Source organism: Notechis scutatus, chromosome 11, assembly GCF_049901735.1.
Source record: "Notechis scutatus isolate UNSWTSFEM ecotype Mainland chromosome 11, rNotScu1.2, whole genome shotgun sequence".
Taxonomy (NCBI): Eukaryota; Metazoa; Chordata; class Lepidosauria; order Squamata; family Elapidae; genus Notechis; species Notechis scutatus.
In genome coordinates this window covers 5,665,761-5,680,072 of record NC_142019.1, presented here as the reverse complement: position 1 = coordinate 5,680,072, position 14,312 = coordinate 5,665,761, and the positions used below count along the sequence as shown (strand labels likewise).

Sequence of the window (14,312 nt, the reverse complement as noted above, 5' to 3'; positions counted from 1 at the left end):
TCGGGGGGACGGGGGACGGGGAGGGCTGGGGAGGGGACCCCTCGCCGGGGGAGGCAGGGAGGGCGCGATTTCGGGCTGGGCGCCCGCCGATCTCCCCCTCCAGCCAACCCGCTCGGGGCTTTCCAAGCGGTGGAAGCGAAACCTCGGCGGGCGCCTCGAGTCTCTCTCTCTCTCTCTCTCTCTCTCTGCACGGCCCAATGAGTCGGTTGGGCGCTCTCCCCCCAAGCCCCTTAGCCTGGGACTCCCCCGCCCTTAGCCTCTGAGCATAGGAAGAGGGCAAAGGGGCAGCAGCAGAGCGCTCCCTCCTCCTCCTCCTCGGTGCCCCCCCACTCCCTGAGACCGGCGGGGGGGCTTCGATGGTGCCACCCTCCCCACTTAGTGAGAACGTGGGAAGGGGCTTCCCGTGCATCCCCCATCTCTGAAACCCCGTAAAACCCCAGCCAGGTAGGGCTGCTCCGGGTCGGGTGGGTGGGTTTGCGCACGCGCGCCGCTCTCTGCCTTGGCACCCGGGCTTGCTTGCCGGAGGAATGGACGGCGGTGCTTTCTAAGCAGGGGTGACTTCCCCAAACCTGGGCAACTTTTAAGACTTGGGGAGAATTCTGGGAGTTGAAGTCCCCGAGTCTTAACGTTGCCCAAGTTTGGAGACCTCTGTATTTTAAGTGTATGGGCAAGGAGAGAGAGGCAGGTCCCGGAAGTTTTTTTTAAAACAGCTGTTGGTTGCTGCTGGACTTCGACTTTGCTCCTGCTTGCTTCGCTGGAACCTGCCTCCTCAACCTGCTGCTTGCGTAGTAGGCCATTGTTTACCTTCCCAGTTGCTGGCACGTTGGGGAACTGGGTCCCAGTGTCCCTGGCCATCCTCCCTGCCTGCCCCCTCCGTGGCCAGGTAGCCCTCGACTTACAACACTAGGTTGTCCTGGGACCTAGTGGACAACCATTTAAGTATGAGCCAGCCGTGTGCAGCAGTGGCCAAAAAAGCCAACACAGACTAATAGAATCAAGATCACATGAAGTGTTAATACCACTTTATAATGCCTTGGTAAGGCCACACTTGGAATACTGCCTCCAGTTTTGGTCGACACGATGTAAAAAAGAGGTTGAGACTCTGGAAAGAGTGCAGAGAAGAGCAACCAAGATGATGAGGGGACTGGAGGCTAAAACATACGAAGAAGAACGGTTGCTATAGTATAGTGGGTATGTCTATATTCTGACGAAAAGAAGAACGGGGTTGACATGATAAGAGTCTTCCAGTATCTCAGGGGCTGCCCCAAAAGAAAAGGGGGTCAAGCTATTCTCCAAAGCACCTGAGGGCAGGACAAGAAGCAACAGATAGAAAATAATCAAGGAGAGAAGCAACCTAGAACTAAGAAGAAATTTCCTGACAGGACAATTAATCAGTGGAACAACTTGCCTCCAGAGGTTGTGGGTGATCTTTAAGAAGTTGTCGGAAATGGTGTAAGGTTTCCTGCCTAGGCAGGGGGTTGGACTAGAAGACTCCCAGGCCCCTTCCAACTCTGTTATTCAATTCTAGTTCCTTTAGTGACCGTTTTGAAGTTATAACAGCCTTGAAAAAAAAGTGACTCAGGACCATTTTCCATGCTTATGACGACCGTTGGCGGCATTCCCCGGCTCACGTGATTTTAAAATTTGGACGCTTGACCACTGGTTCATGTTGACGACAGTTGCAATGTCTTGGGGTGGTGGTCACTAGCTCTCCTTTTGCAACCTTCTGACAAGCAAAGTCCAGAATGGGGAAACCAGATTCACTTAACAATAACTGTGTTTTACTAAGTTACAAGTGCAGTGATTCACTTAACAACAGGTGCAAGAACAATCGTAAAACAGGACCCGCTCATGTTTCACTTAGCAAGATAAATTTTGGGCTCAATTACGGTCGTAACCCAAGGACCACCTGTGTCGTCTGAGAAGCAGACCGCATGGAGGCAATCTTGGGAGTGCAGTTGTTGGGGCCTGTGATAGTGTTGTTGGTGTAGATGTGGGGGTCAAAGTAGATCTCTGCCTTTGCTGTGGGTTCTCCAGGTGGGCATTCTTGTTCCTGTTGTTCCCTTGTGGCTTATGAAAGTAGAATACAATCAAGTAGAATTTTTTATTGGCCAAGTGTGATCAGACACACAAGGAATTTGTCTTCGGTGCCTAAGCTCTCAGTGTACATAATTTTTTTTGATTGCTTATTTGTACCCTATGACTATCATTAAGTGTTGTACCTGATGATTCTTGACTCTTGACGAATGTATCTTTTCTTTTATGTACACTGAGAGCACATGCACCAAGACAAATTCCTTGTGTGTCCAATCACACATGGCCAATAAAGTATTCTATTCTATTCTGTTCTGTTCTGTTCTGTTCTGTTCTATTCTATTCTACAAAAGCTATAAATGATAAATCATGATCATGCTCATCATAAAAATACATTCACCATAAATCATAAGATACAACACTTAAGTGATAGTCATAGGATACTGAATAAGCAATCAACATAAATCATACTAGGAAACTAAAAAATCTGCTTCAGGTTCAAGGATTTTCCGTAAGTAGTTGTGGATGCCTGAGAAAGTGTAACATAGATTGTCTAGTGTGGGCTGTAGCTTTGTTTGAGTGACCTGAGCTGTGAGCTCTGGGTGACAACTGATGGTAGCTTCTGTTGTTGTGATCTGTCTTTTAATAGATCTGCCTTTGAAACCGATCGGATTTTGTTCATTTATCGGTTAGCTTTGTTGGTGACTATTTTGGTCTTCCGAATGCCTGGCTTAATTCCATCAATGGAGCTAGTAGTCTAGTAGTAGAGGCACCAGGCTAGAAAATAGGAAACCATGAGCCAGCTGGGTGACTGTGGACCAGTCACTCACTCTCTCAGCCCAACTTACTTCACAGGGTTGTTATGGAGAAAACAGGAGGAGGAAAGTGTGTTGGATATGTTTTTGCCACCTTGAGTTATTCGTAAAAATAATAAAGCTGGGATACAATAAACAGAAATAAATAAATGAATTAGAACAAATGCAGTTGTAGCTAGCGTAGATTGGTGATATTTTTTTAGGTAGCATGAAACTTAATAATTGTCAGTTTTTCAGTTTCTATTCACAACACACCTAACCTTTGCAGTTCCTGTTTTTTGTTTTTTGTTTTAAAGCAAAATCGACAGACACAGATTTGCCATCCTGCTCAAAAACACTTTTCTAGCAGATTAATAGCTGCTTACCCAATACCACAGTGATGAGTAAATGTCTAGTCCTTAAACAACACACAATCGGGACAGGACAACAAAATTCACACAGTTTAATCAATCAGCTTTGATGCCAGGAAAAAAGGGAATTAGGACATGGAGTGTCGCAAAACTCCAGCCGTCATTTCATAAGGGAAGGCATTAAGTTTTTGTGAATTGCTTGAATATCTTTTCCCTTAATGTAATGTTTAAACCAGGGGTGTCCAACCTTGGCTGAGGAATTCTGGGAGTTGAAGTCCACAAGTCTTAAAGTTGCTAAGGTTGGACACCCCTGGTTTAAACTAATGTATAAGAATTGCATTTTAATAGGTTACAGCTTTGGGTTAACCTAGTCTGGACTCAGAAACTAATATGCTTGGGTTAATAAGGTAAGAGTAAGATATCAACGCTACAGCCTAGAAATCCAGAACACAGAAGCAAACAATTTTTGTGACTGTTTCCATGAGATCATCATAAGTAAAGCTCAGTTTCCAGGATGGACAGAAAAAAACATTGTGGTTAAAAATCCCTCCTGAGTCACTTTCTGGGATTCTGATGACTCAGCCAATCAGCGTCTCCTCTAAAGAGTGTTTTTGATTACATATTTCCAAGGCTGTGAACAACAGCAACAGATGAACAAAACAGATACTACATTATTGGTAAGCAGTGATGTTTACCAAACAGCAACAAAACGTCAGAATCAGTTAATTCTAAATTCTTCTAGAGGAAGAATGATCCCATTTAAAATTAAATGAAATCCCCTACCATCTATGAAATGCTTTTGCTTAATCTAAAATTAGTTAGGGGAACCACATCATGTGAACATTTCCAGCAGTTCAACCTACAATCTTGCTGAGTTGTGGAATGAAAATGTTTGAAAAACTGTCATTTTGGCTGAGAAAGGGTTGGAAGAAACTCAAAAGCTTAAAAAACTGTTGCAAAGTTTTGGTTGGTTTAACAAAGAACGATTTCTATGGAACTTTGATTTTTTTTAAAAAAGAAAGTTGAGTCAAATAATTGAGTTCATTGCATAAACAGTTTTGAAACTGGGGGAGGTCTTACTGAAGTCAGCTTTCTTAGTTCAAACTTTAAACAATGTTCAATTTTTAAAACTCTGTGAATGTATATATGGCCTCGTGTGATTCTTGTTACTTCCTAACAATTAAAAAAAGAATACTTTTTAAATATTTTTTCTTCTTCTAATAATAGATAAGTGCCCAAGGAGGAGTTTTGCATGCAGTTCAAATTGACAGTCCCTACTTATCGAAGGATTATTGCATCTTTTACAATTCTACCTGGACTTCCCTTCCTGATGTCTTATCTAGCATTGTAAGTATTTATTCGTTGTTAAGAACTGAATGGATTTCAGTAGGGGACCTTTGACAAATTTCACACCTTGTGCTGAGCTATTTTTCTTTAACTCATTGTCACAGGGTCAATGCATAATACTAAGCCACAATGGCAGGATTCCCACATTATATATCTGTTTATTTTATTAAACATATTTATATAGCTGTCCAACTCACATCTTGATGATTCCGGGCAGTTTTATAAAGTTTTTAAAAACCTATAATAAAGAAAAACATTTTAAAAAATACACCTCCCACCCTCCATGGCAGCAGCTACACAATGAAACCAGCCATTTGGTCATCAGTGTCTCTATTTGTAGTCCCAGGTCTCTGATAAAACCACATTTTTAGGGCCTTTCAGGCAAAACAACTGGATAGGGTCCAACCATACCTTGAGGGAAGGATAAAGAAGGGGCCGCCATTGAGAAGGCCCTTTTTTGTGGTTGAACCAGAAATACATCCCTAATTGATGGAACTGCCTGCCTATCCTTGTGGGTTGGGCGACTGTAATAGAGGAGAAGCAGTCCTTCACATGGACTGGTCCCAAGCCCTGTAGGGGTTTAAAGGTGATAACCAGGACCTTGAATTATGATAAGCAATACGCCATCAAATCAGTTAGTATAGTGTGAGAACATAGTGAGAAGCATTTGGCATCCCTACGGGAGATGTCATTGGTCAAGCTATAGCGTGGTATAATACAATTGTAAGGAAACAACGCAGCTAAGTCTGGATTCATACATGTAGTAGAAGGACTTGGGAGTGAACTGTTTGAAAATGATAAGGTTGGGCTGGGTGGAGGAATGCTGGGAATCGGGTGGGATGCAAATATTTTTACTACCAGTTCTGTGGGCGTGGCTAGGTGGGCGTTGCTTCTTCTTTCATTTTTTTGCAGCACCCCCTTCCCCGCGCTCTGTTTCTTTGCCTCCTGGGCTTCAGGGAATCTTCCTGGGCAAAGCAGTAAGACAGTGAGGGGGATCCTGGCACAGCTGACTGTCGGAACAGCTGATCGTTGGGAGGAAAAAAAAATACCACTTCAAGTGAACCGGTAGCTGGTTTTTTTACTACCGCTTCAGGCAAACAGTAGCATTTTTTACTACCGGTTCATGCGAACCGGGCCGAACTGGTAGAATACCACCACTGCTGGGAATATCATCCTTGTTAAGTTTCTGTAAGCAGAAAGCTAGCACGGTAAAAAAAAATGTTGGATTTCATATTTGTTTGGCAGAAAGATTTCAGATTCAAAGGCAGAAAGTTGGTTCAGGAAACGGGCGCACCGATAGGACCTTTCTGCGGCTCCTTAAAGCAGCTGCGTTTTTCCCCAGAAACAGTTGCTGACATGAGAGGCAGCTTTAGCGACCCCGTGCGCTTTAAGGAATTGCAAACTGGGCTTCAGGAGCAGCTGTTGGCCTCTAACAGAAAGAATGAGACCTTTGAAAATAGCATGTCCTCCTTGCAGTCTCACAAAACGCATTTACTACTCTCTGTTAAGGATTTTAATGCTGGTTCCTGTAAATAGGAAGTGACAAGAAAAGTTTTTTTAAAAACCCTGTTCCAATTACATTGTGGAAGTCTCTTGCATGTTTTGCTCTTTAATTTTTAGCTTCATTTTTTAAATGACTTATTTTTATGTTCTTTTAGGACTATGCAAAACTGGAGTTTTTGACCTCTACATTGCTCTGCAGCCCATCCGACGTTACCCAAGACATCAAGGACAAAGCAATCGTAGTGAAGAGGGGAAATTGTACTTTTATAGAAAAGGCAGAGATTGCTCAACGGTTCGGTGCTAAATTGTTGCTGGTGGCCAGTGAAACTTCCATAGTAAGGTCTTGTTTTTGACCAATTGATTGCTTTCTGTCGGTCTTTTGGTGTATGGGAACTGATTTGTCTATTTTCCAATTGTTATTAGCAGATCTGTGTGACTTGGATCAACATGTATAGATTATTTTAGTAGGCTGGCCATGGCCCCTGAATCTGTAGTATTCTATATATCTATCTATCTTTTAAGCAGTATGTTGTTTAAACAAATGAGAGAAATTATTTAAACAAACCAGACAAATGATTTTTTTATTAAATAAAATGATCATTTCTTGATTTTCAGCTAATAGGGATCCCTTGAATCACTGTAGATTAAAAACCAGTAATTGCAGGCAGGGGTGGGATTCAAAAACCCTAACAACCAGTTTGCTGCCCGGTTGCTGGGTGGATCTGGTCATGGTGGGCATGGCCTACTGGAACTTCCTGTTTCCGGCTTCTGGTGGGCCTCCAGAGCCCGGGGGAGGCCATTTTTGCCCTTCCAAAGGTCGTACCCTGGGCCTCTGGGAGGGCAAAAGCAGCTTCCTCTGGGCTCTGGGGGCCCACCGGAAGCCAGAAACAGACTTGTTTCCGGACTTCTGGTACTTCTGGGCCATTTTTCCCCTTCCCAAGGGTCTGGAGGCCTCTGGGAAGGGGAAAACAACCTTCCCCAGGCTCTGGAGGCCCTCCGGAAGCCGGAAACAGGCCTGTTTTTGGACTTCTGGAAGGCCCGTTTTTCCTCCTCCCAGAGCCTCTGCGCAGACCCTGCACTTACCTCCAATGAAAATGGGCCGCGTGGAGGGGAGGGGTAGGCGGGGCCAGCTGGTCGGTTTAAATACTGATTCGGCGAACCAGATGTAACTTTAACATCCGGTTCACCCGAACCGGTCCGAACCGGTAGAATCCCACCCCTGATTGCCCGTAATCCTCAACCATTTGTTTAGCAGTTTAGTTTTCCATTTGTCCAGTTAGGTTCAACTTAAGCCCCAGAGCTGGTGAAGGCGAAGGATGAAGGCCAATGCATGCGAAAGGGAGATATATGAAAAGCAAAAATGTCTACATAATGGATAGCGGTGGAATTGGGGGGCTCTGTTAATAATTACCCAGGAAAGATGGGAGGAATTGGGAGCCCCTTTCTTGAGAAATGTCTGTGATTTAATCAAGTCTTGAATCAGGGAAGCAGACACAAACCTACCGTATTTCCATTTTTCTAGCGTTCTCCGGGAGGGAACAAGACCCAGAATCTCACAATTCCTATTGCGCTCGTTAGAGACGCAGATATAAAGGATTTGGAACAGGTAACATCCTTTTCACAGTGGCTTTTTGGGTGCATGAACGAGAAAAACAAATGGCTTCTTTTGGAAATTAATAGATTTTTGATACACACTGAGGCTTTTCTTCTTGGTCTGCTTCCGTCTTTTAATATTTAGTGACACACACTGCTGGTGCTATCTTTATCTTATTTTGAGTTTCTGATTAATGACTGGGGTTGACGATTAATTAACCTTGTTTTGAGGTGATGTGTTTTGCCAAGAAATCCTTTCTTTTGCTGATTTAGGAAAGTTCAGTATTTTTCATCTCCTGGGTGGGTTCCTTAAAGTGGCACTGAATAAAGCAATAACCTTTCCTTCCTTCCTGAAACAAGCATTACGCAAATCACTTAACTGAGATTTTTGCAGTATTTCTCTATATGGCATTCTCAAGCTTCTATTTTATTTGCTTTTTGCCCCTTTTCTCTTCGCTTCTGATCTTAGAGGCCATCTAGACTTAACCCTTGCTTGCTGCAGGATCCTCTTGAGCACTGTATTTCAACCTTAGCATTTTTTAAATTTTTGGACTTCAGCATCCAGAAAGGCTGAGAACATCTCACTAAGAACATCCTGATTTGTTTTCTTTGAAGTCTTTCGGCAGAGGAAAATTTACTTCTAAACTTTTCTATGTCTATTATTAAAGAGCCGACACTTTATTTGTAGCTAAGAACCATCTTATATTTTTCCCCTCACTGCTTTTTGCATGACTTCTTTGTAAAGCTTGAAGAGTTAATTTTTTTAAATCATACTTGTCCACTGGTTTCTCTGATTCTAAATGGCCATAAATTGGTGTGCCAACAATGGCAGGGTGGCAATGAATGGGTTATTCCAATGGGAGAACAGTGTCTAATATTCAACCAACATTTCTAACTGATGTGTTTCTAATTTTTAGACTCTTGGAAGAAATGTCAATGTGGGATTATATTCACCCCCTCAACCGATCTTTGATTATAGTCTGGTGATCATTTTCCTAATTGCGATGTTCTGTGTGTCTCTTGGAGGCTACTGGAGTGGCAGGGCAGAGCTGTGAGTTTAATTTTTTTCCTGTAATATGAAAAAAAATTCTAAAGCTGGCTGTTAGCTTAGAGTTACATTCGTTGGGCTTCCTTTCACCATTCAAATTCCTTGCACACTGCTTCCGTTCTTTAAGTAAATGGAACAACAGAAGTATGGGTATCACCCAGAGTGGTTTTATATGAGATGGTGTTGTGGCCTGTCCAGCTGCCAAATCGGAGGAAGAGGAGGCATGCGAGTCAGAGTGGCAACCTGAGAGCTCCGACGGGGGAAGAGGGAATGGAACTGGCAGAGAGAGAGAGAGAGAGGCAGAGCCTGTGCCATCAGTCAGCCCTCATATCCGCAGCCCCCAGTCTGGAGGTGGCTGATAAGGAAGAGGAGAAACAGCTGGGTCCAGTGCATGACGTGTAGCTGCTGCAGAAAGCAGAGGAGAGGAGAGCAGTGGAAATCTATGGGCCGATCCTTGGGAAGGAAGAGCCACTGCTGCTAGCGAGGCCCCACCCTTGCTCTGGGGATAACAGTTAAGGGGGCGGAGATGAATAGATGTGGCAGACATCTCTTCATGTTTCGGCCTCACAGACTTGTTAGCCTGTGAGAGAAACATTTTGCCGGGGCTGCCGGCATTCCTAAAACAGGAATCTTTTGAGTTCACACCAGAGGGTTTGTCGTTTTTAGGGAGCTGGGTTAGAACAGATGGGCAGCAAATAAATGTAATAAATAAACCTGCTATGATAGGTCCAAAAAGCTAGATGTTGGAAGGGGCATTGCAATACGCACATCATCTCTTGAGTATCTGCAATGTACACAATCTGTTCACACACAGCCAAGAAGTAAATATCTCCAAAAGTGTCTTTGAAGAGCAGGGACTGGGAGAGTGCATTTTTTGTCAAGAATTACAGGAGCACCAGGGCAAAGTTGCCCAGATAAAGAAGTCATTCTCTTCTTTTTTATCCACCCAGTGAGAAGCTGAAACGAAGCCCCAGTCCTGGAAGCAATGAGTCATTATCGGATGAAGAAAGTCTTACTTTAACCCCTTTGTCCGCTGTCATATTTGTGTCCTTCTGCTGCATTATGCTGGTCTTGATGTATTTCTTCTACAAATGGCTCGGTAAAATATATATATATATGTGTGTGTGTATATGTATGCATTTATTTAGGGATTGGAAGGGAAAACTTGTTGCTGGGTTGCTAGATCTCTATCTAAGGAGCAGACAGGGCCCTGCCTTACCTGAATGCCTTTGATAATTTAAAATAAATGTTGGAGAAATGAACTTTGGTCTCAGTTACTTCCTGAGACTGTTTGGCATGCCAAAAGTATCATGGACATTCAAAACAGCAAATCTTCCCCATGCAATTTAGGCAGATTGTTCACGACCCCAAAGTGATTTTGCAAGGACTTTTTAGGCAACTTGCACCCTTGTTAGCTGGTAGTTATTACGATTCCCCTATTGTAGGCTGGGTATAAGCCGCGGAGAGAGAAAAACGTGTGGTTTGTCTAAATGTTGTGTCTGAATGTGATACAGGTTATGTCCTCAAGAAAATAGATAAAGGTAGCTTAAAAAGCAGGAAGAATAATAGATACCTCTCCATAGGTAGTTCTTATTTAGTGACTGCCTTGGACATCTGTTCAAAGTTAATGACGGTGATGAAAAATTAACAGTCCTCACATTTATGACCTTCAAAAAAAAGGACAGCTGAAATAATAGTGCTTTTACTTAGTGAGTGTTTTGCTTAATGACTGAATTGCCAGTTCCAGTGGTAGTTGCTAAATGAGGCCTACCTGTATCCATTTTTATATGAATCTCTCTTCCCCATTATTTAAAGATTGATGGTTGGTTGGTTCTAAGTCAGTCTGTTTGTAACCATGTCCTCCTCCGTCTTCTCCCTTCTTGTCTAGTGTATGTGGTCATTACCATATTCTGCATAGCGTCTGTTTCGAGCATGTACTGCTGTCTCTCTGCCCTACTGAAAAAAATACCTTATGGGCAATGCAGGTAAGATGCTCTATTATGACTTTTTAAAAGGAGGTAAAATAATACTAAGCTGGCAGGAATAGCTAACACCCAAGATGGATCTTGACAGACTGGGCCATATCTAATAAAATGAAATTCAATATAGAGAAAAGTAAAGTCCTACACTTAGGCAAGAAAAACCAACAGTACACATATAGACTGGGGGAAACCAGGCTCAATAGCAGTAACTGTGAGAGGGATCTTGGAGTCTTAGTGGACAACCAGCTAAATAGGAGCCAGCAGTGTGCAGCAGGAGTCAAAAAAAGCTAATGCAATCCTAAGTTGCATTAACAGAGGGATACAATTAAGATCAAGTGAGGTACTAATACCACTCTATAAAGCCTTAGTAAGACCACACCTAGAGTACTGCATCCAGTTTTGGTCACCACATTATAAAAAAGATGTTGAGACTCTAGAAAAAGTACAAAGAAGAGCAACCAGGATGATTAGGGGACTTAAGGCCGAAACATACAACGAACGGTTGCAGGAACTGGGCTTGGCTAGTCTAGGGAAGAGAAGGATCAGGGGAGGCAGGATAGAGGTCTTCCAATATTTGAGGGGCTGCCACAGAGAGGAAGGGGTCAAGCTATTTTCTAAAGCGCCTGTAGGCCAGACAAGGAATAATGGATGGAAACTGAACAAAGAAAGATTTAACCTGGAAACAAGGAGAAACTTTCTGACAGTGAGAACAATCAACCAATGGAACAGAAGTTGCCCTCAGAAGTTGTGGGAGCGCCATCACTTGAGAAGAGATTGGACTGCCATTTGTCAGAAAAGGTGTAGGGTCTCCCGCTTGGGCAGGGGGTTGGACTAGATGACCTACAAGGTCCCTTCCAACTCTGATTATCTGTATCTGTATCTAATTTTCCTTTTGCAGATGAAAATTAAGTCACAGTGAAATCTCAAATTGGCCTCCAGTTGATCAGATTTTGGATGCCGCAGATCAATTATTTAGAGATGGATATGGAAAACTTAACCAGCTTTTGGTTTTCAGATCACTTCCAGGTCCACAAGAGATTAACCTGTAAACTTTGTGGGCCAATTAAAATGGCAGGTTCCAGGGATCTTATAGATCCAGAAGGAACCTGCTTGAGGAATATCTGGTAGGCAGGTCCACTGATTACCAGCTTAACAACTGGCAACAAGTGATCTGGGCTTTTGACATAATAACTCCTCTGTGTGTGATCCTGGTTTTTCTCCTTAACTTACCAATAGAGAATAATTTTAGCTCAGGGTTGAATTGTGGGGTCCTTTATGCCCTTGGTTGTTTTCTTGCAGTCGTTTCATTGCCAAACAGGTGACCCTTCTAGCATTGATGATAATGAAACGACTGCAAGAAAATAACCAAGCTCAGAGAGCACCAAGGACCTCTTTAATCTATGGAGGAACTTCAAGAGATGAAGAAAAACAGCTCCTGGCTGAGAAAGACTAGATCTGAATCTGTTCGAGCCCAAGTAGGAACTCAAGGGGTCAGAAAGCTGGGGGGAGGGGGGTGTAAATAAATGTTAAGAACATATTTTGCAAAGATAGGTAGGATCAAGTATTAGTTTATAGAAAGACGTGAAAAGAATGAATCAGAATAAGTCAAAGAGCAGCCCGTGGATCACAGGTGTTTGCATTCATTTGTTTGTTTAGTAGATGTAGAAGCCACATGACTCCAGAATTTATTTAGGCAGCTTGCCCTTAAACATGAAAAAAATAAAAAAAATTGTCCAGATGAATAAAACTACAAGCAGCCCACTCAAAGGCTCTGTAACTTCCCTACCACAAGACCTGAGAGAACAGCCAGGTTTTTTTAAAAACTTACATAATAAAATCAGTATGGATGCTAAATGGATGCCTGGGAAATCTCCATATTCATAATGACAAGGAAATAGTGTCATGTTCACTGAGATATCACAATGCAAAGGCAGTCTCATTTTAATTTTATATGCCAGCCCTCTTAGAGTTGAAGTGAGTATATACCAATATTCTTCGCTTCATTTCCGTATAACTTATCTCTTAGAGCAGAGGTCTTCAAACTTGACGGCTTTAAGACTTGGGGACTTCCAACTCCCAGAATTCCTGAGCTAACATGACTGGAGGAGGGATTCTGGGAGTTGGAAGTCCACAAGTCTTAAACTTGCCAAGTTTGAAGACCCTTGTCTTAGATGGAAGCGGAGGGGGGAGGTGGAGCAAACCTGCCTGAAATTTGCTGAGTGTGATACTGAATTAACAAGGCTTGCCTTTGTTACTGGAACATGCACTCTGCATCCTGTGTTTGCAATGCTGATGTGTTTTTGTTGTTAACTCTACTTTAGATTTCCATGCTGGAACCGCGCTCTTGAAGTGAGACTGGTTTTCCTCTTTCTGTTTTGCGTAGCGCTGTCCGTTACCTGGGCTGTGTTTCGGAACAATGAAAGGTAAGTGAAGAATGAGAGGCAGTTTTGTCTCGTGATTTAAAGCACCCAGGCTAAAAAGGAGGAGGCTGTGAGTTCTAATCCTGCCTTAGGCATGAAAGCTAGCTGCATGACTTCGGCCCAGTTACTAGGAGACCATGAGTTCTAGTTCCACCTTAAGCATGAAAACCGACTGGGTGACTTTGGGCCAATCATCAGGAGATCGTGGGTTCTAGTCCTGCCTTAGGCATGAAAGCCAACTGGGTGATTTTGGACCAAGTCCCTCTCTCTTAGTCCAACCCACCTCACAGGGTTGTTGTAGTAGGGAAAATAGGAGAGGAGGAAGGTGTGTCGGATATGTTTGTCCCCTTGAGTTATTTGTAAAATAAGAAAAGGAGGGGTGCAAATAAAAAAATAAAACAAAGTGAAGAATTTTAGGCTTTGGAATAAACACTGCTAGGAAAAAAACAACATTTCTTCTGCTGTAGAAGAGAAGCGGCAAAGAGGCACCAGGGTGTGTGGGCGATTGTTCAACTAAAATCACACACACACCCTTTTTTCCCCCATGCACATAGGGCAAATGCACAATTGTGCCCACTATCATGGATTCCCCTCCCCTCCCCTGTGGGTATCTCTGTCAGAATAGCTCTTCCTCTCTCCTCTCCAAAATCTTGCACACTTCAGTATCTGTGCCTATATTTTAAATTTTCAGAGGGCTGAAAAGGGGATTTTTTTTTTAAATTCCAGGAGCTTGAGCCCACAAAATTGGCTGTTAATCCATCTGTCTTAGCGAAGCAGGGTTGAGTCACCAATGAGAAGGATAAAATTTCATCGTTTTGATAACATAAAATAGAATAGAATTATTTATTGGCCAAGTGTGATTGGACACACAAGGAATTTGTCCTTGGTGCATATGCTCTCAGTGTACATAAAGGGAAAAATACATCAAGAATCATAAGATACAATACTTAGTGATAGTCATAGGTTACTATAAGCAATCAAATCATACATAGGTTATTAATACGCAATCAAAACATACTAGGAAAACAAGTAAAACAATAAAAATTGTAAAGATACAAGCAACACAGTTATAGTCATAAGTGGGAAGAGATAGGTAATAGGAAGAATGAGAAAAATAATAGCAATACAGTCTTACTAAATAATTTGTCAGTGTTGTGGGAGTTAGTTGTTTAGCAGAGTGATGGCATTCGGGGAAAAACTGTCCTTGTGTCAAGTTGTTC

General features: G+C 42.8%; 1 protein-coding gene across 2 annotated transcripts in view; it reads left to right on the top strand.

The window, feature by feature from the left end:
• Window positions 1-14,312, top strand: part of SPPL2A (signal peptide peptidase like 2A) — a 28,048-nt gene that overhangs the window by 191 nt on the left and 13,545 nt on the right. For both annotated transcript variants that reach the window (XM_087972664.1, XM_026677077.2), the window contains exons 2-8: window positions 4,427-4,546; window positions 6,205-6,384; window positions 7,572-7,655; window positions 8,560-8,693; window positions 9,641-9,789; window positions 10,579-10,675; window positions 12,994-13,095. In XM_087972664.1, coding sequence (XP_087828790.1) covers window positions 4,427-4,546; window positions 6,205-6,384; window positions 7,572-7,655; window positions 8,560-8,693; window positions 9,641-9,789; window positions 10,579-10,675; window positions 12,994-13,095 — 866 coding nt within the window. The remainder of the gene's footprint in view (window positions 1-4,426; window positions 4,547-6,204; window positions 6,385-7,571; window positions 7,656-8,559; window positions 8,694-9,640; window positions 9,790-10,578; window positions 10,676-12,993; window positions 13,096-14,312) is intronic.